Consider the following 25,285-nt stretch of genomic DNA (forward strand, 5'->3'; position numbering starts at 1 on the left):
CTGCCTCCGGCGTCGCTTCCGCCTCCGAGGTTTCCGCGGGGGCGACGTCCCGGTCAGGCGGGCAGCTCGGCGAGCCTCCCGGGGATCTCGGAGTAGCTCCACGGTGGCGCTTACCACTACCTTCTCCAACCCTTAGTAACCGCGACGCGTTGGCTGGCCGAGTAGGCGGCAACCGATGGCTGGAGCTTCTGATTACTACAAGTCCCAGCAAGCCCCGCGGCCACTTCCGCTGGCAACCTCGCGTCAGCCAGCCCTGAACTACGGGTCCCGATGTACTCCGCGCGGCACGCCACGCCGCCAGTTCCAGCCAATCAGCTTCGGACAAGTAGGAGGGGAGGGAGACGCACAGGCAGGAAAGATGGCGGCGGCGGCTGCTCAGGGTGGGAGATCCGGTGGTGGCGGAGGCAGTAGTGGGGCTGGCGGCGGTCCCAGCTGCGGGACGGGCAGTAGCCGTAGCGGCTTGTTGGACAAGGTGAGGAGTCGGATTTTGGGGACAGCCGAGGCCTGGGGACTCCTGGGAGGCGGCGAGCCCACCATCCTCTCCCCCCTTTTCTTATGCGGCTTCTCTAGGGGAGTCCTCGTTTGGCCCACCTCGGGGACCCTACGGGCCCTTGTATTCAGCTCTCTACGCACCTCAGACTCGGGCTCTCTCCTCTTTAGGACTTCATTCCTTTTTGGTCCTTAACCTCGGCCACTGCTGCTACTTAGGATAATTTGATTATTTCCACATTTCCTGCGGCCCTCGCTTTTCCTCGGTGGTACTCGGGGCCACTGTTCAGTGTGCCCGTTTCACCGACAGGGAAAGCTGAATCTCGACTAAATGAAGGCAGCTGTTTGAAGTCAGTGGTGTCCAAACTCCCCGCCACACTTGAGTTTTGCTACTGATTCTAGAGTGCCTTTGGCCTTTTGCTTACTAAAGTTTCTAGGCGTTTTGTTGTGATACCCCGAATACTGAACTTGACCTACATGCTGACAGGAAGCTTTTAAGATTTATCTTTTTTCTCTCGCCTTTTTCACCCAACCCCCTACCCTTTCCCCTCTCTTCCTGCCACCAAGTGCCTTAGGTGAATCAGATTCTTGAGCTTGCTGCCTGTTCACTCTTCTCTCCCCCCGCCCCGCCCATCCAGTCTTTCTCTGTTTCTCTCTTTCTTGCTTTATTCTTTTTTAAATGCAGTCTTAGCAACAAGGGCTTAAAAAAAAAAAAATTAAAAAAAAAAAAAAAAAAGGAAACTTCTTCTCGGGGTAGGCCCTTCCTGCCCTTTGCATAGCATTTTGAAAGTAACAATTGTGTAGAGATCTGGGTCCTAGTACTGGGCCTGCGTCTAATTAGCTGTGTGACCTTGAAATATGCTTGTTTTCCCTGTGTCTTGTTTCCTCATTTGTAAAATGAGGGAGTTAGTCTTCATCCACCCTAAGGTTCCTTCCAATTCTCTCATTTTAGGGCCCTGGGCCAGTTTGATAAGGAATGTTACACAGGGGGTCTTTATTTTAATAGAGTGAAAAATCAGGATTGTTTACTTTAATTGAAAACAGCTTTCAGACTTCTCTGTGTGTAACACATGGTAGGCAAACATGAAGTGTGGACAGTCTTCAAAGGCAGTGATTACTGAAAAGTATACGGCATTGGTGCATTATTGGAAGAACCTGGATTTGGGGAATCATAAGATTTGGGCTTTGACATAGCTCTGCTAGTTTCAAACTGTATGAAGACTGACAAGTCAGTTAACCTCACTAAGCTTCCCTTTCTTCACCTGAAATATTAGGATTTGGGGGAGAATCAAATGAGATAATACAGGTGAAAGATGTCTATAACTTGTAGTATCTAACAGAGAAGCATGATGGCAGACAAAAGAAATCAGTACGCAATATAGCTGCATATAGGACATGGGGTACCCAAAATATTAAACAGAAGTGTTTGGGTAGTTCCTGCTGTGGCATGACAGAATCGGTGGCCTCTTGGGAGCACTGGACATAGGTTCAATCCCTGGCCAGGCACTGTGGGTTAAGGATCTGGTGTTGCTGCAACTGCGACTCAAATCTGATCCCTGGCCTGGGAACTCCATATGCCACAGGGCAGCGAAAAAAGAAAGGGAAAAAAAAAGTATTTGGTATTTACATCTGTTCCTTTTACAGAAGTTAGAGAGAGAATGATCCCTAAGATCTAACTGATGAGGGAGTGACTGCCCCCAAGGAAAGACCTCATGTTTGAGAGTGGAGCTGTGACCTTATTTTGAGAGAGACAGGGACATACTGCCTACCAGGGAGGATTGTCCTTGAGCAAAGGTCCATGGTGGGTGCCTCATGCTTGGTGTTTCTTAGGTAATGAGTTGACTGACTGTTCTCTAAGAGACCTGTAGTGGCAAGTAGATAAAACCAGATGGAGGAGGGGATGTATTGCTTGAAGTAGGCATAGGAAGTTGTTGAAGGGTTTTAAGCCATATGTATATGTGTGTGTGTGTATGTATACACATATATATACATATAATAGAGTGTCAATCGTTTTTCTAAAACCACTATATACATATAGTATATGAATAGTTTTTCTAAAACCATTATATAGATAGCATATATCTATAGATAGTGGTTTTAGAAAAATTATTCCAATAGTTTAGAGTGGGAGAAATTAGAAGTATTCTGGAGTTCCAGCCCCTGGCCTGGGAACCTCCATATGCCACAGCTGTGGCCGTAGAAAGCAAAAAAAAAAAAAAAAAAAAAAAAAAAAAAAGGTATATAGGGTATACTAGTATATAGGGTTTAGATAAAAAGAAAGACAAGTTTGAGTTCTAGTACAGCATGTTAAAAACTACGTGGCCTTGGATGGAGTTCCCATCATGGCTCAGAGGAAGCGAATCTGACTAGTATCCACGAGGACGCAGATTCAATTCCTGGCCTCACTCAGTGGGTTAAGGATTCGACGTTGCTGTGAGCTGTGGTGTAGGCCAGTGGCTACAGCTCTGATTCAGTCCCTAGCCTGGGAACCTTCATGTGCTGCTTGTATGGCCCTAAAAAGACCGAAAAAAAAAAGAATTGACCAGGAAGTGAGGGGCCCAGGAGAGAGAAAATAAGTCAGCAGCTGTTGAGGTGCTTTTTCTTGGAAAACTTCATTTCAGCCTTGAATTGAGTTCTTCCTCTGAAGTCTCTAGCATTTATTGCACATAAGAATTAAGCTGCCACTTAACATGACATACTGTCTTGTATTTTACCAATTTGTATTTGTCCAGTTTGTTATAGTTCTCTAAAGTGATCAACACAGAATAAGTACTCGGAGCATTGAATTTAGCAGAGAAAAAACTTCAGATCTGCCACCTCGGTCTTCAGAAACGGCCTTAGGGGATGGTGCCTCTAACTGTCTGAAAGCTGCGGGTACTGTGGAAGAAAACATGGGGAAAATGTTACTGTCAGTGGAGTCGGAGCTGAATGAATAGAGAAACTTGCTTTGTGGGAATGAGAGGCTCACAATCTCTTTGATTTGATTTGTCTTGGTATTTTGGAGGGTTATTTTATTTCCTGCAGCTGTAGTTTCACTTGCCATGAAGAACTGTAATAAGAGATGCAAATGTGTTTCTAGTTTTCCCTAAGCAGCTGTGAATTTCTGCTTCTATGAAACTGACTTTAAGAACAAAGCAATTCTCATTTCCTGATCCTAAAAATAGGTGTGCAAATATAACCTTCCAGCTTCCATCACAGAATAACTTAGCTCATTACAGTAAGTTATTTTCCCCAAAATACATCAGAGCATTTTGTTTTACACAGCAGGTTATAAAGAAAAATTGTTTGCTTAATTTGTTCTGGCTATTAAAATTGCCATGTGGTATTAAAGCATGCTATCCAGAACTATATCCAAATCCTTTTAACCTCGTAGCTGGATTTCTGTCTCCTGGCTAGATTTGTTTTGGCTATTAAAATGTGGTGTTGAGGAGTTCCCGTCGTGGCGCAGTGGTTAACGAATCCGACTAGGAACCATGAGGTCGCGGGTTCGGTCCCTGCCCTTGCTCAGTGGGTTAACGATCCGGCGTTGCCGTGAGCTGTGGTGTAGGTTGCAGACGCGGCTCGGATCCCGCGTTGCTGTGGCTCTGGCGTAGGCCGGTGGCTACAGCTCCGATTCAACCCCTAGCCTGGGAACCTCCATATGCCGCGGGAGCAGCCCAAGAAATAGCAACAACAACGAAAGACCAAAAAAAAAAAAAAAAAAAAAAAAAAAATGTGGTGTTGAACTGTAGCTTCTGGAAGTTATATCCAGACCTATTTATTTACTTATTTAATTTGTCTTTTTTAGGGCTGCACCCATGGCATATGGAAGTTCCCAGGCTAGGGGTCAAATTGGAGCTGTAGCTGCCGGGCTGCACCACAGCTCATGGCAATGCTGGATCCCCAACCCACTGAGCAAGGCCAGGGATTGAACCTGCATCCTCATGTATAATAATTGGAATTCGTTTCCACTGCCCAACAACAGGAACTCCCTGGAGTGACTGCTTATGGATTTGGGGTTTCTTTTGGGGTGATGAAGATATTCTGGAATTAGATGGTGATGGTTGCACAACTGTGTGAGTACATTAAAAACCACTGATGTGTACATTTTGTTGAGTTAACTACTCACTGTGTAACACAGACATGAATAACCTCCACCCGCCCAGGCCCCTTTTTAGGTGCTGCCTGCACCATTTCTGTGTTCTGCCTTCCCTCTTGTCAAATCCCAGTGGTGGTTTTTCATGTTACTTGACCTTGGACATTTGACTCATCGTTTACTTCTTTCTTAAAATATTTATTGTCTTTATGTGACTCTTAGAACACCGCTTGTTCTGGTCTTCCTCTTCTTCCACTTGTCTCTGTCTTTATTGTTGTTGATTTTTTTTTTTTTTTTTTTTTTGGTAATAATGTCCTGTAAATACTGTCAAGCCTCTGTCTACACTCATGCCAAGGAAATACCTATCCAGTGTCATGGCTTAAATACCATCTATAAGTTGATGATTTCCACATTTGTATTTCCAGCCTGGACTGTTCCACGGAGCCTAAGACTTAAATGTCCAAATGCCTGCTTGTCATCTCCACTTAGTTCTCTGATCAGTGTGTGAGACTAGCAGCCAGAGCCAGTCTGCTGACCTCCAGTTTCTCTGGTGCTGCCATGAATGTCTGTGCTCACAGTTAACACATGGTAATTTCTTTTTTTTTGTCTTTTTGCTATTTCTTTGGGCCGCTCCCGAGGCATATGGAGGTTCCCAGGCTAGGGTTCTAATCAGAGCTGTAGCCGCCGGCCTACACCAGAGCCACAGCAACGCGGGATCCGAGCCGCGTCTGCAACCTACACCACAGCTCACGGCAACGCCAGATCATTAACCCACTGAGCAAGGGCAGGGACCGAACCCGCAACCTCATGGTTCCTAGTCAGATTCGTTAACCACTGTGCCACGACGGGAACTCCCACATGGTCATTTCTGACCTCCAGCATAACTCCAGTGATCGCTGCAGCCAATAATAAGCCTCTATTAAGCAAGTAATTTCATTTTAGTATTTCTTGGCCGTTTTTATAAAAAAATAGATTGGAATTGAAGATTAAGTGTGTCACCAAGAGCTGTATCTTTCATTGAGATATCCTAGTATTTCTGAATTAGGATCTCAATTAGATGATAGCATTCTCAAGGTAGATGTCATTAGCGCCCCAAATTGAACATTTTTTTATTTTGAACTTGCTGCTTTCTGATCTTTTGCCAGATGTGTGCATACGGGAGGTAAGGGTGCATATTCCAACTTGAACAGTATCTCTGAGTCTGCCATCAGTTCACGATCTGATTTTGGTTTAGAAAGTTCTAAAATCAGTGTAATTATAGAGCGTATACCTCTCAGACTCAGCATATACCAATGGGTATTTCTCCTCTTTCCTCTTGTATTCCTTCTCTTGGAAAACAGCATGACAGCTCAGACACTTGTGGAAGCCCTAATTCTGGAAGAGTGGTCATCTCTGTTGTCTCTCTTTCATGTTTTTTATAACTAGTCTGATAGTAAGTCCTGCTGATTCTACTCTAGAAATAGTCTCCTTTCATCCCCCTTGCTGCTGCTCTAAATCAGGCCCCATCTGATGTATTTCCAGTGTTACTCCCCTCCAGTCCATCTGCTAGGTTGCCACTAAAAATGACTAAAAAAAAGCAAACCGTAAGTTTGATGGTGTTGTTACCTGCTTAAAATATTCTCCATTGCTTGTTTCAGATTTTGTCCCAAGTCTGTTAGCCTAGTAAACAAGGCTGTCTAGAATATGCTCCCTCTGTCCTGTGCCTCATCTCCTGCTACTTTCCCCCTTTGCAGCCTGTTATCCACTTTCCAAACTGGGTGAGACCAAAGAAGGGAGAGAAAAGGTGTATTAGTTTTTCTTAGAGCCATGCTCAGTTCTTTTAAAACCGGAGCAGGGACCTTGCATGAGCACAACTCACCTACGGTATCCTTCGTCTCTTCAGTGTGAATTGAGGGATCCTTTGAGTCTTAACAGCCCAGTTGTGAAGCTAAGAAACTTTATGAAGCAATCCACTGAGGTCTTTATCACTGCCTAACTCTACTTCTATTTTCACCGTTACCAAAAATCTTTTTTTCTTGTTTGAATTTGCAGCAGAGAATCATAACTAAAGTGAGTCTTTGTACTGTATTAAAACCATCAAATACATAATTTTTGTGAGTGGTTAGCCCTCCAGATCTGGCATCAAGTATGCTTATTTGATAAAATGTTTTATGTTGATAGTGGCAGGGAAGTGATTCTTTAAAACATGACTTTTTTATTTTTTTATTTTTTCTTTCACTCCTGGCATATGGAAGTTCCTAGGCTAGGGGTCAAATCAGAGCTACAACTGCCAGCCTACACCACAGCCACAGCAATGCAGAATCTGAGCCGCATCTGTGATCTATACCACAGCTCACGGCAACACCAGATCCTTAACCCACTGAGCAAGGCCAGCGATCCAACCCACATCCTTATGGATCCTAGTTGGGTTTGTTGACCACTGAGCCACGAAGGGAACTTCCTTAAAGTAAAGCTTTTTGAACTACTTTCAGTCAAATTGCAGTTGGTTTTAAGTGGAGGAAAATGGAGAATTCAAAATAGTTTATATCTTGTAGGTTTGGGTAGCATATTCAAGATTAAAATCTTTTTTACATTTTTTGTTATTAACTATAACTTATTAGATAAGAATCATGGTACTTCAGGGGGTCTGTTTTGTGTCCTTTTGTTTTCGATCGCTAATAATTCCTTATACTTTGTGGGAAGCAGTGTGCAACAGTGAAAGAGCACAGGTTTTGAAATCATGAAAACTGAGTCCTAGCTTTATCACTTCCTAGCTTTCACCTTGTACAAATTTCATAAACCCTTACTTAGTATTATCTTTAAACTAGTTAGTTTGGGCTGTTCTCCCCAAAATACCGTAGCCCAGGTAACTTCAACAACAGGAATTTATTTTTCACAGTTTTGTGGGCTAGGAAGTCCAGGTTCAGTGTGTCAGTGCTTGCACACCATCTCGTATGCTCACGTGGTGGAAAACGCTCATGTTTACAACCTTTCGAGTCAACTTCACCAAAAAAAAAAAAAAAAAAAATCTTTCAAAGACCCACAACTGGAGTTCCCATCATGGCTCAGCAGAGATGAATCTTACTAGCATCCGTGAGGACACAGGTTCGATCCCTGGCCTTGCTCAGCAGGTTAAGGATCCGGCATTGCTGTGAGCTGTGGTGTAGGTCACAGATGCAGCTCGGATCCAGCGTTGCTGTGGCTGTGGTGTAGGCCAGCAGCAACAGCTCTGATTAGACCCCCAGCCTAGAACCTCATATGCCGCAGGTGCAGCCCTCAAAAGACAAAAAAAAAAAAAAGACCAAAGCAATATTGATCTTCTATAACTATATAAACTTTTCTTCTTCAGTTGTATACCTAAAAAGTCAGCAAAAGGAGTTGAAATAAGTCTTTCTGTCTGAGGAGTGAGAAATGACAGTAACAAGAATCTTAAGGAGATGCAGGACTGCTATTTTTTTAAATAACTTACAGAACTCTTTGTGTACATATATGCCCTTGGTGCAAATAGTAACTAAGTCAATACTTGTGATTGTTGATTACGTGCAATATATATGTATTTATACTATGCAGGAGGAAATGAGGGGAAGAGGAATTACGTGCAGAGTTACCACATCTGCTATGTCTTTTTTCTTTTTAATGTCTTTTTTAGGGCTGCACCCGTGGCATATGGACGTTCCCAGGCTAGGGGACGAATCGGAGCTGCAGGTGCCAGCTTACACCACAGCCACAGCAACTCGGGATCCTAGCCACATCTGCAGCCTACACCACAGCTCTCAGCAACGATGGATCTTTAACCCGCTGATCAAGGCCAGGGATTGAACCCTCATCCTCGTGGATACTAGTTGGGTTCCTTGCTGCTGAGCCACAATGGGAACGCCCCACCCTCATGCCCTTTCTCCAGGTATGTCTCTGTCCTATGGCAGAAATGCCGTTCGCCTTGAAATAGGCTAAGGTTTTTCATGTACACAGAGTGAATGATGCTCCCATCTCTTGAGAAATCAGTGATAAACTTTCTTGTTCGTTTAACTCACTGGAAATGTTCTTATTCCATTTACTGAAGATGCTTCTAGGTACCAGTGGAGTTAGAGCTGAGGCTATTTTAGCATGTATTATAATGGCTTCTAATCCCAAAACTCCAAATTACCCTCTGAATTATAGAGGAAAGGTTTTTTTCTGTGATGCCCTGCAGGTAGTGATGTGTGGCTAAGGTTCTATGAGAATATAATTTTATTTAAAAATTTTTGGAATGAGCCAAAAAAATTGTTAATATCTTTGACTCACAAATAATTCAAATTCTGTTTTGGATTCTAGCTGTACAGGGGTTTTTTTTGTTTTTTTGTTTTTTTTTTGCTTGCTGTTATCAAATGGGATTTACCTAACTGAGGGAGCTATTTAGATATCCTATTAATTTCTTCTTGGTTCAATTTGTTTTGTTTTGTTTTGTTTTTGGCTTTTTTTGCGATTTCTTGGGCTGCGCTCGCGGCATATGGAGTTTCCCAGGCTAGGGGTCTAATAGGAGCTGTAGCTGCCAGCCTATTCCAGAGCCACAGCAACTCAGGATCCAAGCCATGTCTGCGACCTACACCACAGCCCATGGCAACGCCAGATCCTTAACCCACCAAGCAAGGCCAGGGACCGAACCTGAAACCTCATGGTTCCTAGTCAGATTCGTTAACCACTGTGCCACGACGGGAACTCCTCAATTTGTATTTTTAAAATTAGGCATCATGTTTGATTTGTAGGCTGGCAGGCTGAGAGGATCATTATTATAACATGTTGCCACTCATGATTTTCCTGAAGAAAATTCTTGTTTTTATGAGACACCAGAGGGAAAAAACCTTGATTGACTTTTAATCACATGGAATATGACTGTTTTCGTTTGTGTTTTTTCTCCCAACAAACTTCATAGTTTGTCTTTTTGTGTAATGGTATAGAGAATCACAAAATTAAGTTTGATGAATTATATTTTACATTCATTTAAAATTTCACTTTTCACAGATATTTGTTCCATTTTTTTAATTTTTTATATGCACTATCTCTGAACTTATGCTCAATCAGAAAGATAAACATGAAGTTTCTGTACTTCAGTAAAATATGTATTAAAAAGCCAGATGAATTTTGGATTGCTTGCTGGTTTGTAAATTTGGGTGGGGGGGGGTCTTTTTAGGGCCGCACCTGCGGCATATGGAAGTTCCCAGGCTAGGGGTTGAACGAATTGGAGCTGCAGCCGCCAGCCTAGAGCATAGCTGCAGCAACACTGGGATCCGAGCCAAATCTATGACCTACACTGCAGCTCATGGCAACGCTGGATCCTTAACCCACTGAGCACGGCTGGCAATTGAATCCACGTCCTCGTGGATACTGGTTGGGTTCATTACCGCTGAGCCACAACGGGAACTCCTGGTTTGTAGTTTTTATAAAATACCATATTTGCTCACTTGGTCTAAACAATTAAGCTTTGGGCGTGATGATCTATAAAAGGCGGGCTTATCAGATCCTTGGGGGACCCTGTTCCTCCTAAGCTGTGTTCACAGTCACTTGAATGTTAGAAAATTTTTACTACGTAATATACTCAGGTGGTTAGCAAAAGATATACATTGAGAAGTCTCACTCCCACCCATGTCCCCCTCCCTTCTCAGGATATCTGGTTTACCATAGTTTGTTTAACCAGTCCCCAGCCAGCGTTTGAGTCACTTCTTACTATCATCAGTGCCGATACATTGCTAGTCTCATATATTATTTCATATGTGTGCAGGTTTGAAAAAATTCTTGGAAGTGGGAAGTTGAATCCAAGGTGCTAAATTGTTACCCATAGCTGTTCTACCATTTTGTGATAGAACAACAGTGTGTGAGAGAACCACTTCCTCTGACTAGCACAGTGTTTAGGAATCCTTATAAACCTCTGTGGATGAGGGAAATCAAAACAGGGTTTGTCCCAAGTCATACCCAACATGCTAGGACTCAGTTTTTAATTCAAAGTGCTTTCCAATAGGTTACACTGGATGTGCTGTTTCCCTACAGTTAAGACATGCTGGTAAAATATACAAGTTGTTTCTTAGCAGACAAAAATAACATTAAAGGGACCCTCATCATTTTGTTAGTGTCTTAAAGTTCATGGGTGTATGTTGGCTGAGTTTTGTGATCACAGGATGAAAGAATGAGCATGCGGAATTCCTTTCCATTCCCACATTTGGGTGGAATGGGGACGGGATATTTGAGTCACACTATAATCTCTGTAGCCCATGTCAGTGTTCCGGTTTGGAGCTTGTTGATTGGACTTTTGGCACTGAGACTGGCCACGTCGTGTTAGTACCACCTGATCCTAGTGACCTAGTCTCCTTCACCTTCCTTTTTAAGTGCTCTGTTAGCTGTCCAGCATCAGAAGAGAGAATAAATGTTATATAAACATGAGGATGCTCTTAAGGAAGCAGTTCATCTCAGTAAGACGCCACATCTCTTAATGTGCAACTTACCTATTTGTTTGACAGTGGAAGATTGATGATAAGCCTGTGAAAATTGACAAATGGGATGGATCGGCTGTGAAAAATTCTTTGGATGATTCTGCCAAAAAGGTATTTTCTTGAGGTGGAAGTTGTGGAGGGGGTAGGGAGGGTCTCTTAGTATGTGGGCAGCTGATAGCCTGTTTCTTGCAGGGTTTTTTCCAGCTGTGACTTGGAGTGACCTTAGTATTCAGTCTTAGGAATTGAACCAGAAAGCAGATTCTAAAATCCTCACAGATTATGTAGGGGAGCATGTGTTAAAATGTGATTTTTAATTACCTCACATCTCCTCAAATTCTCTAAATTTTGAATTCTAGAAAGCTGGTAGGCTACTGTTTTTGAGGTTAATTAGCCTAGAGCCAAAAGGTTGAGGGAATAGAGGTATTCTTCCATGCTGGATCATGTCTGCACTTAAAAGGGGGAGAAAAGGGAGTTGCCGTCGTGGCTCAGGGTAGCAAACCCAGCCAATATCCATGAGAACCTGAGTTCAGTCCCTGGCCTCGATCAAGGGGTTAAGGATTCGTCGTTGCCATGAGCTGCAGCATAGGTTGAACTGTGGTGTAGGCCGGCAGCTGCAGTTCTGATTCAACCCCTAGGCTGGGAACTGCCATATACCTCAGGTGCGGCCCTAAAAAGACCAAAAAAAAAAAAAAAAAGGAAGTGGGGTAATTAGCTTCCTTCTAGGGAAGGAAATGTGGATTTTTTTTTCAATGTATGCGAAATTGATGAACTTTATCTCTGGGATCTTTGTAAGCAGCTTGAGTGGCAAAATCTTGATCTGAGGAAACTACTTGGTTATTTGCATGATTAACTTAACTTTCATCATGGAAGTTAAGAATAAAAGCAGGTATAAGGAAAGAGGTATTCCTTTTAGCTTGACTCCTTGTTCTTCTCACTAGGTACTTCTGGAAAAGTACAAGTATGTGGAGAATTTTGGTCTAATTGACGGTCGCCTCACCATCTGTACCATCTCCTGTTTCTTTGCCATAGTGGCTTTGATTTGGGATTATATGCACCCCTTTCCAGAGTCCAAGCCTGTTTTGGCTTTGTGTGTCATATCATATCCTTTAAAATCAGGTTTGTTTTCTACTGACAGTTTTTTAAAATCTCTACGGATGCTTTTCTCTGCTCCCTACAAAAAACAAACTTTGATTTGGGGGCCTGCTAGTGTTAGGATTATGAAGTGTGTGCATCTGGAAATTTGTGTCATAATTATCATGGATATTTTAGATCTAGATTTATCTTTATTTCTGTGTAGTTACTAATGTAGAGGTTATTATAATCCAGGTGTGAGCACCTAATAACAAGCCACACATTAATAGTGAGAACCAGCTCTTTGCATTCCTCTCCCGTAAGACCAGGTTGCTTCAAGCCACTCATTCCAGGGTATGGGCATACCTCACTTGATTGTGCTGCACAGGTACTGCTTTTTTTTTTTTCCTCCACAAATTGAAAGTCTCTGGCAACCCTGTGTGTTAATAAGCAAGTCTATCAGAACCATTTTTCCAACAGCATTTACTCACTTTGTATCTCTGTCACGTTTTGGTAATTTTCACAGTATTTCAGTCTTTCTCATTATCATTATATTTGTCATGGTGATCTGTGATCAGTGATCATTGATGTTGCTGTTGTAATTGTTTTCTGAAGCACCACAAACAATGAACGTAATAAATGTGTGTGTGTCCAGACGGCTTCAGCCTGGCTGTCCCTCCATCTCTCCCAATACCCTGAGATGCAGCAATATTGCACTGGCCAATTGATAACCCTACAGTGGCCACTAAGTGTTTAACTGAAAGGAAGTGTTTAAGTGTCTCTCACTCTAAATCAAAAGCTTAGGAATAATTGAGCGAGGAAGGCATGTTGAAAGCTGAGATAGGGAGTTCCCTGGTGGCTCAGCAGGTAAAGGATCTGGTGTTGTCACTCCTGATTTGATCCCTGACCCAGGAACTTCTGCATGCTGTGGGTGTGGCAAAAAAGAGAGAAAAGAAGAAGAAAAGCTGAAACAGGCCAAAAGCTAAGACTCTTGTGCCAAACAGATAAATTGTGAATACAAAGAAAAAGTTCTTAAAGGAAATTAAAAACACTATTCCAGTGAACACACCAATGATAAGAAAGTGAAACCGCCTTAATCCTGAAATGGAGAAAGTTGTAGTGGTCTGGTTATTTGAAGATGCAAATCAGCTAAGGATTGTCTTCAGCCAATGTCTCATCCAGATTAAGGTGCTCTCTCTTCAGTTCTATGAAAGCTGAGAGGTAAAGTAGCTTCAGACCAAAGGTTTGACGCTAACATGGGTTGATTCATGAGACTTAAGGAAAGAAGCCATCTCTGTAACATAACAGTGCAAGGTGAAGCAGCAAGTTTTCCAGAAGATCTGGCTAAGATCATTCATGAGAGTGGCTGTACGAAACAACAGATTTTCAGTGTAGATGAAACAGCCTTATGTTGAAAGAAAAAGCCATCTGGGACTTTGATGGCTAGAGAGAAAACAGTGCCTGGCTTCAAGGATTCAAAGGACAGGCTGACTCTCTTGTTAGGGGCTAATGACTTTAAGTCATTATTAATGCCTCTAAGTTGAAGTGAGTGCTCATTTATTATTCTGAAAACCCCAGGGCCCTTAAGAATTATGCTAAATCTACTCTGCTTGTGCTCTATAAATGGAACAAGAGAGTCTGGAGGACAGCACATTTGGATGACAGCGTATCAATTTACAATACGGTTTACTGACTATTTTAAGCCCACTGTTGAGCCCTACTGATCAGAAAAAAAGATTCTTTTCAAGATATTACTGCTCATTGACAATGCACTCAGGCAGGTTCTGATGGGAGTGTTCAGTAGTTTAATGTTGCTTTCATGCCTGCTAACCTGACATGCATTTTGCAGCCCACAGACCAAGGAGTAATTTCAACTTTCAGATTTTATTATTTAAGAAATACATTTCAGGAGTTCCCGTCGTGGCTCAGTGGTTAACGAATCTGACTAGGAACCATAAGGTTGCAGGTTCGATCCCTGGCCTTGCTCAGTGGGTTAGGGATCTGGTGTTGCTGTGAGCTGTGGTGTAGGTCGCAGATGCGGCTCGGATCCTGCGTTGCTGTGGCTGTGGCGCAGGCTGGCAGCTACAGCTCCGATTGGACCCCTAGCCTGGGAACCTCCATATGCCTCAGGAGCGGCCTGAGAAATGGCAAAAAAACAAACAAGCAAAAAAAAGAAATATACTTCATAAGGCTCCTGTAGATAGTGATTCCTCTGATGGATTTGGGCAAGGTAAATTGAAAACCTTCTGGAAAGGATTCACCATTCTAGATGCCACTAAGAACATTTGTGATTTATGGGAAGAGGACAAAATAGCACATATTAACAGGAGTTTGGAAGAAGTTGATTCCAACCCTCATGAATGACCTCGAAGTGAGGAAATAGCAAGAAGACTAGAAGTAGAGCCTAAAAATGTGACTAAATTGCTGCAATCTCATGATCAAACTTGAACAGATGAGAAGTTGCTTGTTATGGATGAGCAGAGAAAGTGGTTTCTTTCCTTCTTTTTTTTTTAGGGCCACACCTGAGGCATATAGAGGTTCCTAGGCGAGGGGTCGAATTGGAGCTGTAGCCACCAGCCACAGCAATGCAGATCCGAGCCGCCTCTGTGACCTACACCACAGCTCACGGCAGCACGGGATCCTTATCCCACTAAGTGAGGCCAGGGATTGAACCTGCATCCTCATGGATGCTAGTGAGATTCGTTTCCACTGAGCCACAGCAGGAACTCTGACAAAGTGGTTTCTTGAGCTGGCATATACTTCCGGTAAAGATGTTTTGAATATTGTTGAAATGATAAAGGATTTAGAATAATGCATAAACTTAGTTGATAAAGCAGCAGGGATTGAGAGAGGATTGATTAGAATTTTGAAAGAAGTTCTACTTGGGTGAAATTCCATCAAACAACATTACGTGCTACAGAGAAATCATGAAAGGAAGAGTTAATTGATGCAGTAAGCTTCATTGTTGTCTTATTTTAAGAAATTGCTACAGCTACCCCAACCTTCAGCGGTCTGTTCAGTCAACAGCCATTGAGTCAAGACCCTCCAACAGCAAAAAGATTACAACTTAGTTTTATGGCTAACTTTTATGGCTGCACCCACAGCGTATGGAAATTCCTAAGCCAGGGATTGAATTCTAGCCACAGCTGTGGCAATGCCAGATCCTTTATTTAACCCACTGTGCGAGGTTGGGGATCAAAGCCACATCTCTGCAGCCATCCAAGTTGCTACAGTCAGAGTCTTAACCCACTGCACCATGATGGGAAGTCCAATAAAGTTTTTTTTTTCTAATTAAAGTATGTACATTGGTTTTTAAATTTTTATTTATTTTGCCTGCACTTGCAGCATACAGAGGTTCCTGGGCCAGGGGCTGAACCCACACCACAGCAGTGTTAACATCAGATACTTAACCTGCTGAGCCACACAGGAACTCCTACATTGTTTTTTTTTAGACATAATGCTACTGTTCACTTAACGGACTACAATATATGTAAACATAACTTTTCTGTGTACTAGGAAGACAAAAAATTTGGTGTGACTCATTGCAACACTTACTTTATATTTGTGGTCTGGAACCAAACCCACAATATCTGAGGTGTACTTGCATTAGGAAGAGATCAGATTTTGAAGGTTCAGATATGTGTCGGGTTTCCTTGAAGCCAAGGGGCTGGGCTGAAAGTTACCGATGTTGAGATGTAAGTGTGGCTTCTGTAACAGTAAGAACCTATTCTGGGAGTTCCCGTTGTGGCGCAGCAGAAGCGAATCTGACTAGGAACCATGAGGTTGTAGGTTCAATCCCTGGCCATGCTCAGTGGGTTAAGGATCTGGTGTTGCCCTGAGCTGTGGTGTAGGTCACAGATGCAGCTCAGATCCTACACTGCTGTGGCTGTGGTGTAGGCCAGCAGCAACAGCTCTGATTAGACCCCCCAGCCTGGGAACCTCCATATGCCGCAGGTGCGGCCCTAAAAAAAAAAAGAAACTCCAAATTATTTTGTTGCCTTATGCTAATAAGAACTTAACTTTTTTTGGGAGTTCCCGTCGTGGCGCAGTGGTTAACGAATCCGACTAGGAACCATGAGGTCGCGGGTTCGGTCCCTGCCCTTGCTCAGTGGGTTAACGATCCAGCGTTGCCGTGAGCTGTGGTGTAGGTTGCAGACGCGGCTCGGCTCGGATCTCGCGTTGCTGTGGCTCTGGTGTAGGCCAGTGGCTACAGCTCCGATTGGACCCCTAGCCTGGGAACCCCCATATGCCGCGGGAGCGGCCCAAGAAATAACTAAAAAGACAAAAAAAAAAAAAAAAGAAATAAAAAAGAACTTAACTTTTTGGAGACTGTTTGAATGCTTCTCACTTATAAATTGAGTAATACACACTCAGAATTATTATAAAAATCAAATGAGTTTATAATGCATTGATATATAAAGTTATATATGTTCATAGTTTTCCTGTGGTTCCTCTTAAAGCCAGATTAAACCGCATAAACCGCCGACCCCCTCTAACAGTTCCCACTCCCTCCTCCCCAAGTCAACTTTTTTTTTTTTAGGGCCACACCCATGTCTTATGGAAGTTCCCATGCTAAGGGTAGAATCAGATCTGTGGCTGCCGGCTTACACCACAGCCACAGCAGTGCAGGATCCATGCCTTGTCTGCAACTTATACCACAGCTCAGGGCAATGCTGGATCCTTAACCCACTGAGCAAGGCCAGGGATCAAGCCTGCAACCTCATGGTTACTAGTCTGATTTGTTTCCACTGAGCCACAACAGGAACTCCAAGTCAACTTTTTTTTAACTTAAAAAATATATATATTGTATGTCTTTCCATATTAGTATGTACAGGACTACCTCATCCTTTTTTTATCTCTTTGTTTGTTGTTTTTTTTTTTTTTTACACCAGAGGCATATGGAAGTTCCCAGGTCAAATTGGAGCTACAGATGCCAGCCAACACAGCCACAGCAAGGCCAGGGATTGAACCTGCATCCTCATGAAGACTAGTTGGATTTGTTTCTGCTGCGCCACAACGGGAACTCTCTTTTTTTTGACCCCACTTTCAGTACATGGAAGTTCCCAGTCCAGGGATAAAATCTGAGCTGCAGCTGCAGCAGCTTAACTCACTGTACCTGGGCCAGGATTTGAACCTATGCCACTGCAGAGACAATGCAGGATCCTTATTCTGCTGCTCCACAGTGGGAACTCCAGGACTACCTCATTCTTAATAGCTACCTAGGGCTATTGCATGTCTGCTTTGTACTCGTTGTTTAAAACAAATCATTTTGGTAGGCAGTTTTGTTGTAACTTACCCTACCTAAAATATTTCTAAAAAATTACACTTTGGGGATTTTTTCTTCAGAGGTAATTAGAAAGCCATTGAATAAAGCATATTCTGATCAAAAATGGTATTATCCTGGAGTTCCCCAGTGGCTCAGCAGGCTAGGGATCTGGCATTTTCACTGCTATAGCTTATGTCACTGCTGTGGCTTGGATTTGATCCCCAGTCTGGGAACTTCTGTGTACTGGACATGCAGCTAAAAAAAAAAATTATTAGCCAAATTGATCACAAATCATAGTCCCAGAATTTGCATCTTGACTCCTTTAAGTATCAGATATATCATCCTAGTATGAACTTTTTCACTGTTATAGCAGTTCAGAAGCCTATGCCATGGATTCTAAAGACATTTCACAGAGGCGTTCCAATGAGGTTTGAACAGTAACAGCAATCCTCTTACAATTATATGGCCACCCAAGAGAAGTGCCTTGATGGAATTTCATTTGTTTGGTTATATTTATTTAAAAGATCTTGCCATGTTTATAATCATGTCGTTTTTATACATAATAGTAATGACAACCATTGTAAATGTTTTCTGTGTACTAGACACTGAAAATATATACACCATCTTTAAATCTCATGACAATTCTAAAAAGTCAGTTTTATCCCCATTTTAGAGGTGACAGTATTAGGCCTTAGGGTAAGGAGTAATTTGTTGGCTAAAAGCCAGAATTCACATCTAGGGCTGCTTTACTGCAAAGCTCTTACACTTTGTTCTATACTTTCCTGCCTGTCCCCTTCATAAAATTTAAATGACACACATACACAAAACTATCGTGCCAGTTTCTGACACACACGTACTCAAACATGGTAGTTAATACTGTCAAAAACCAAGTATAATAATAAGCCTACATGTATACAGGAAGTAACTGTTCTTGTAGTAAACTAATCAGAAGTCAGTTTTCTTCTTTTTTAATGACCCTTGAAATTGGTTGAGCATGATCAAATCCACTGTGATTACTAGTTTTGTATTGTGTGGAGACAAACTAGATAATAGAGAAGCTTCTCATACGTGTTGTCCTTGAACAGGAAAGATGAGAGCTGGTACATGCCTTCTACCATTTTCCTATTTTCGAGATGTTCTTTGGAGAGTTAACCAGAGAGAGAGCTTTGCCTGTCTTGGTATATAAACAAGGGTGAAAATGAAATAGTCACATTTTCTGTGTTTTTGCAGCAAGACAAAACTCTTTTAGGACTGTCACTATGAAAGTTTGTGTGGCCCTTGCTTGTCCATTTGTGTCATTTCTCTCTTGAGTGTATGTTTGTGGATTTTTCCCCTTAACTTTGTCTGAACCTATTTTGTGATGATGGGGATCCTGACCATTTATACGTCGTATAAGGAGAAGAGCATTTTCCTCGTGGCCCACAGGAAAGATCCTACAGGGATGGATCCGGATGATATTTGGCAGCTGTCATCCAGTCTCAAAAGGTATGACTATCCTCACGAAGTCTTAAATCCTAATGTTGCGTTTTCTCTGGGTGTTGAGTCATCATCCGCAGACTATTTTCTATGCCTGCTCTTTGCAGATCGTAGTGCTAGTCAAATAAAATGAACAGAGGGTTACGAATGGACTAGACGGTTTTCCCTGGCAGTGAACTTCTGAGCTTGTGCTCTGGGAATAAACTGTAGGCAAAAGCACTTTGGTAGAAGAATGAAGAACGATGTGTCTTGTGGTCAATAAACTGAGCCTATTAGCAGAATTATAAACTATAACATATAACTGTAAAGGCCAAAGGTATGGCGTCAGTTATCTTTGAAGAACCCCATTAGCTTCTGTGTCTTCTGTGGTCCTGACTGCAGTCTGTGCAATCAGGACTCTCTGAAGCAGTGCACTGGGCAGCTCAGAGAAGCACAGTTCAATCTGTTTCTGACCAGCAGTGGGTGTAGCTTGTACCGCTGACACCCCAGGTCTTTCTAGGTATCCAGAACCAGGTTCAAATTCCAGCTCATCTCTCTCTAGCTGTGTGACTTCTGGTGTACCAGGTGAACTATTTAAGCTTTAGGAAAGTTTAAAAAAAATGACTCAGAGTTGTCAGGAGGATGCCACTTGGTATACATAGTTGACTCTTGAACAACAGGGGTTTGAACTGTGTGGGTCCACTTATACAAGGACTTCTTGCTCAGTAGTCAATACCGAAGTCCTGCACAATCCCTAGTTGGTTGAATCCACAGATGTGGAACTATGAATACAGGGGAACCCATCTGTATGAAGGAGTGATTACAGGTTATACATGAATTTCAACCTCAGGGAGGGCTAGTGCCCCCAAGTGAATTTAGCCCATGTCTGAGCCCAGAACTCATGCTTTTAGTCACTGTTCTAAAAATGCATGGTGCAGTCCCTGGCACATAGTAGGCTCTCAGATTTTAAGTACAGTTATTCACATATATGAAGCTATTTATAGCATCGATGCCAAACAGCCTTTCATCACCAACTTGTGGAGATGCCTGTGAGGAGGAGCTGACTTTCATTTGGAAGTTGCAGCCGAGTTCTCCTCTCTGTCTCCTGGCAGGGCTCCTAGCTGCCGTTTTGGTCTCAGCTGTCGTAAGTCTCCACCCCGTGCCACACCACGAAAGCAGAGGTGCAGAATGTTAGACCGTCCCAACATGTTGACTGAATTATTTTCCCTCTGACTTAGGCCTTTTTTAACAGCTTCGTTGAAGTATAGTTCACATACCATGGTTGACCTCCTTATACAGTGTGTGGTTCAGTGGTTTCTAGTGTATTTCAAGATGTTCGCGACCATCACCACAGTCACTTGAGAACATTATCGTCTTTGAAAGAGGTACCTCATTCTCCCAGCCTTAGATAACCACTAGTCTACCTTCTGTTTCTAATACATTTCCCTGTTCTGAAAATTTCATAGCAATGGAATCACATAACATGATCTTTGTTATGTATCCATTTGTTAGTTGATGGATATTTGAGTCATTTCCACCTTTTGACTATGAAGAATAGTGCTGCTATGAACATTCCTATACAAGTTTGTGGGTAGACAGACGTTTTCATTTCCCCTGTATATACCTACTTGAGAGGAACTGCTGGATCATATGGGAACTCTTAATTGCTTAAGGACCTGCCAGGCTGTTTTCCCAAACAGCTGCACTGTGTTCCAATCCCACTAGCAGTGTGTGAGGGTTCTAATTTTTTTTAACATTCCTTGCTGACTTTTACCACCTGCTGCACTGTTGGTGCCCATGGAGGTGAAGCAGACCACCTCTCTCACGTCTCATGGTTGGATGCAGGCGCACTTCTCTTTCACGGCCCTGGCGCCTGGCTCGTTGGCACTCTGTCTAACATCGCTCCTTTCAGAGCTTCGTGATTCTTCCAGTCCTCTGGCCTCTCAGTTTTACTTCCTCTCCTTTGATTATCTTGTTTACCACCACGTCTTAAATACTTTTTTCCCTGGACAGTACCCTAGATTTTGCTATTACTGATAACTACTACCTTCCATAATTTCATTTTCAAGTATCCCACTTTCTGAGCATGTTTATTTTTCCAGTTTATCTCCTTCTCGTTCTCTTGTCCCACAGCCCTTCAGCCCCGGAGGCGTCCACCACCCCCTTCTCCCTGACCCTCTCTTCTTCGTTGTCTCGCTTCCTCCTTAGCTGGCTGAGATCCATGGCGTTTCTGCAGTCCAGTTACTCGCTCTACTCTCCCACTGTCCTAGAGGGTCTTGCAAACCTTCACCTCTGTCCTCAAACTTCCTGCCCTCCTCCCCCATCTCCACTCTCAGCTTTTGTTTCTGAGAAGATAGCAGCCATCAGAAGTCTCCCATCCTTATCCACTTCAGCGCTCACCACACACTGCCTTCTTTCTCCGTTCCTATCTTTTTTTTTTTGTCGTTATAGGGCCGCGCCCATAGCACATGGAGGTTCCCAGGCTAGGGGTCTAATTGGAGCTACATTTGCCGCCCTTCGCCACAGCAACATGGGATCCAAGCCACATCTGCAGCCTACACCAGCTCGTGGCAGTGCTAGATCCTGAACCCACTGAGTGAGGCCAGGGATTGAACCCGCAACCTCCTGGTTCCTATCGGCTGCGTCTCTGCTGCACCACGATGGGACCTTCTCTCAGTGCCTATCTGAAGCCTCCATTTGTCCACTAGGTTATATCCTTCTCCTTTACTGGACGTTTCTCCCTCTGCTGGGTCATTCTTTCTAGTGTACAGATGTAATTTCTCCCAACTAAATGAGTTGTTTTCTTTTCCCTTATTCTCCTCACGTGGTCTTCTCACTTCTCTGCTCCCTTTGCCTTCTTCCTTCCCATCATCTTCACTTCTCTTTCCTCATTATACTTGACTTGTCAGCAGCATTTGACACAGTAGCTCACTCTCTCCTTGTTAAGCTTTTTTATTTTTTTTAAACTAGGCTTCTAGGAGAACCTGCTGTGGCACACCAGGATCTGCGGCATCAGGGCATCACTGGGACTCAGGTTTAATCCCCAGCCTGGCACAGTGGGTTAAGGCTCCAGTGTCGCTGCGGCTGCGGCTTGGATCTGATCCCTGGCCTGGAAACTCCATATTCTGCTGGGTGGCCAAAAAGGAAAGGGAAAAAAAAAAGCTAGACTTCTAAAATACCATAATATTCTAATTTTCTTCTTACCTTAGTGTTTTCTCCCAAGTCTCCTCATTGATTCTTCATTATCTCCTTCCTCTAAATTTCAAATGCCACCAGTGCATACTCCTAGCACCCCTTCTCCAGCTATAGTCACTCACCAGGTGTAATGTCATCCAGACTTCCAGGACTTTTTTTTTTAATGGCCACACCTGTGGCCTATGGAAGTTCCCAGGCCAGCGATCGAATGCGAGCCACAGCTGGGACCTACATCCCAGCTGCAGCAATGCCAGGTCCTTAACCCATGGCACCACAGCAGGAACTCTCAGACTTTCAGGACTTTAAATTCCGTCGGTAATGATGAAGATCTCTCAATCAGTATTTTCATCCTAGACCTCTTCTCTCAACTCCAGCCATGACCCGGCTTTCTGTTTAACACTGGCTCCTAATAAGCATTTCAGAATTTTAACATATTAAAAACCTAACTGCTGTCCCTCATCTAAACCTGCTTTCTCCCTTTTTCTGCAATGGAGAAAATGGCAGCTTCATCTTTCTAGTTACTCAGGCAAGAACTCCAGAATCATTTTGAATCCTCTCTCAGTCCTTCAAATAGGTCGTCAGCAAATTCTGTCAGCTCTGCTTTCTAATTATATTCATTCTAACCACTTACTATCTCCTCTGCGGCCGTCATCTCTCAATTAGGTTACTCTAAGAATGCCCTGATGGACCTCTGCAGCTGCTCTCCCTGCCCTGCCCACGGTCTATTTCCAGTAGACAGAGTGATCCTTTTAAAACATAAGGCAGATCAGCTCAACCCGCAGCTCAAAATCCTCTCACTGGGAAAAAACTGAAGTCCTAAGCATAGCTTACAAGTCCATACTTAATCTGTTCTCTGCATCCCACACACATGCAAACACACTCCTCATCTCTGTAGCTCTCATCCTCTTCCTCTCCATTCTGTTGGCATTGGCCTCCTTTCTCTTATTCAGACATTCTGAGCATGTACTTGCCTCAGGGCCTTTGCATTTACTGTGTCCTCTGCCTGGAATATTTTTTGTCTAGATAGCTTGTTCTCTCACCTTTTTTATGCTATGCTCAAGCATCTGCTTGGTGAAGACTTGCTATATTTCATTATTGACTCCCTTCACACACACTAAAAGTCTCAAAGACAGATTTGTCTGTTGTGTTCATTGCTGTATATCCTTAGAATTCAAAATTGCCTAATATATATGGTTGGTCCTGAATAAATGTTTGTTGAATTAATGAGTAACTATTTCTGAAATGCATTAGATCATGTCCTGCCATGAAACTGGGCTCCAAATTCAAAAATGAATGTCATATCAGCAGCAGTTGATCAGAGCTGGAGAAAAAATTTTGAGGTGTTGAAAATACTTCAAGGACTCCTAGCTCTCCAGGTTGGAAGTAACTGGCTAGACAACAATTTATCAAGCTGTGAAATTTTTTTTTTTTTTTTTTGAGCACGTTAATCATAGGCACTGTTATAGCCATAGCAGTGATCCTGAAAAGTAGGTGGTAGTTTTCCTGTTTTAAACATCCAGGGGGGGAGGGGGGCGGACAGGCTCAAGTGTCTGCTACAGCTCCAATTCGACCCCTAGCCTGGGAACCTCCATATACTGCAGATGCGGCCCAAGAAAATGGCAAAAAGACCAAAAAAAAAAAGGAAATCCTTGCCCTCAAGAATCCCTGAGACAAGTGAAGAACACAGATACATAGTTAGCATCTCAATAGCTAATTTCATTGACAGCTCGAGAGCCTGTCAATAGACCTAGCAGGTGCTAGGCACTCAGTATTGGGGTTGACTGTTGATGAACAGTTCTGTGGATGAGGAAGGTGAGACATCTGACCTAGTTAGGGAGTGTTTGGGAGGTTTTCCCAGAAGTTTATGCCCAAGTATAGTATTAACAAATGGGAACTAGTCAAGGAAGATTGGAGAGGAGTGTCTACTGGGAAGACCCTGCCTTCTAGCATAACAACAAAGTGGGAGAAGATGGTCCCTGTGGTTCAGTAGTTTATGACGAGGTAAAGGAGGCGTGTGGTAATTCAGTCAGGGAAGGTGTGGCAACGCCTTTAAACCCAAACATCTGTCTTGAAGGTGTCCCTGGATTTTCTTTTAAAGGACAATGCTGTGTGTCCCCTGCATTACCAGTAGCCAGCTCAGCCCAGTTCTTCAAAAACACTTGGTGCTCTGTTGTTACTGATTGAATGTCTGTGTTTGGTCTTGGATTTGTTATCTTTGCTTAGGTTCGATGACAAATACACTCTGAAGCTGACCTTCATCAGTGGAAGAACAAAGCAGCAACGGGAAGCCGAGTTCACCAAGTCCATTGCTAAGTTTTTTGACCACAGTGGGACACTGGTCATGGATGCATACGAGCCTGAAATATCAAGGCTCCATGACAGTCTCGCCACAGAAAGAAAAATAAAATAGCCAGTTCTAAAAGCAGCCATCTTTCTGCTGGATCGTGCTGAATCGAAGGGTGAGGGAAAAGAAATAGAAGCCCTAAAATGGATTAACGTAAGAGATATTAAAAATGTCCCCATTTTGTCCTAAAGTTTTAGTCTATTCTGGATAAATAGGATTTTCTAGCTCAGATATGAGAAGTTGTAGCTCTGATAGCTAGCTATAGCCTCTTTGGTCTGCTGATTGCATTGTTTTGATTTGCTTTTCTGGAAAAGCATTTTTGCTAAGAGCTGTACAAATTCTTCCTTCATACCTAGCAGTACTTTATATAGTATAGCTTTGTGCCATGCCGCCTCTGAAGACTCAGTTTAATTGTTAACCTGTTGCTAACTTTATTGTGTTAATGCCCGTTTCAATAGCTGTTTCCCTTAATTCAGGATACAACTTCTTGTGTACAACAATTTTCTTTCACACACCGTTTTTGTGGGTGTGTATATATCTGACTTGGGGAGAATTGGGGGAAGAAAACACAGCTTTTTAATTCGTTTAAAAAAGACTTTTTGCCTGTTACATTTTTGTGCTCTTAACCAATTAAAGAAGCCAATGGTATTTTTAGTTTTATCTTGTCTATGTTTTCCACTAGTATATCCCTGTTGATTTCCCTGTTGATTTGTTTGTGCCCTTTATTAACTGCCGTTTTCTAAAATTTTTTTCAATAAAAGGAAAGAAGATGTGAAAAAAATGGAGTCATAGTCTTGATGGAAGGAACTGAACAGCACATGTGAACAGTAGTGGTCTTATGACTCTAAGTTCCTTCGATTTCTAGGCTGTTGCACTGGCCAGAGGCCCCTGAGAACCTGTAGGTGAGGAAGTGCTAGCTTTCCACTGAGAACAGTGGTGACGGTACTTAC

At 42.9% G+C, this 25,285-nt stretch overlaps 2 protein-coding genes across 12 annotated transcripts in view; one reads left to right on the top strand and one right to left on the bottom strand.

The window, feature by feature from the left end:
* XRRA1 (X-ray radiation resistance associated 1) overlaps positions 1-203 on the bottom strand; it is a 124,991-nt gene extending 124,788 nt beyond the window's left edge. For 5 of the 11 annotated variants that reach the window (XR_002335533.1, XM_021062503.1, XM_021062496.1 and 2 more), the window contains exon 1: positions 1-132. The gene's annotated coding sequence lies outside the window, so the exon portion shown is untranslated. The other 6 variants (XR_002335534.1, XM_021062500.1, XM_021062501.1 and 3 more) reach the window with 3 other exon arrangements.
* SPCS2 (signal peptidase complex subunit 2) lies at positions 27-25,116 on the top strand. The gene is made up of 5 exons (XM_003482563.4): positions 27-472; positions 11,032-11,115; positions 11,943-12,103; positions 18,692-18,826; positions 24,215-25,116. The coding sequence occupies exons 1-5, from the start codon at positions 176-178 to the stop codon at positions 24,399-24,401; spliced, it is 864 nt and encodes a 287-aa protein (XP_003482611.2). The 5' UTR covers positions 27-175; the 3' UTR covers positions 24,402-25,116.

This window comes from Sus scrofa, chromosome 9 (assembly GCF_000003025.6).
Source record: "Sus scrofa isolate TJ Tabasco breed Duroc chromosome 9, Sscrofa11.1, whole genome shotgun sequence".
Lineage (NCBI taxonomy): Eukaryota > Metazoa > Chordata > Mammalia > Artiodactyla > Suidae > Sus > Sus scrofa.

Bases quoted from the DNA above. Each gene is read 5' to 3' on its own strand.
- SPCS2 (XM_003482563.4), top strand. From the start codon at position 176: ATGGCTGGAGCTTCTGATTACTACAAGTCCCAGCAAGCCCCGCGGCCA. The intron at 473-11,031 runs GTGAGGAGTCGG...TTTGTTTGACAG, and splicing joins GTAGCGGCTTGTTGGACAAG to TGGAAGATTGATGATAAGCC. The intron at 18,827-24,214 runs GTATGACTATCC...ATCTTTGCTTAG, and splicing joins CTGTCATCCAGTCTCAAAAG to GTTCGATGACAAATACACTC.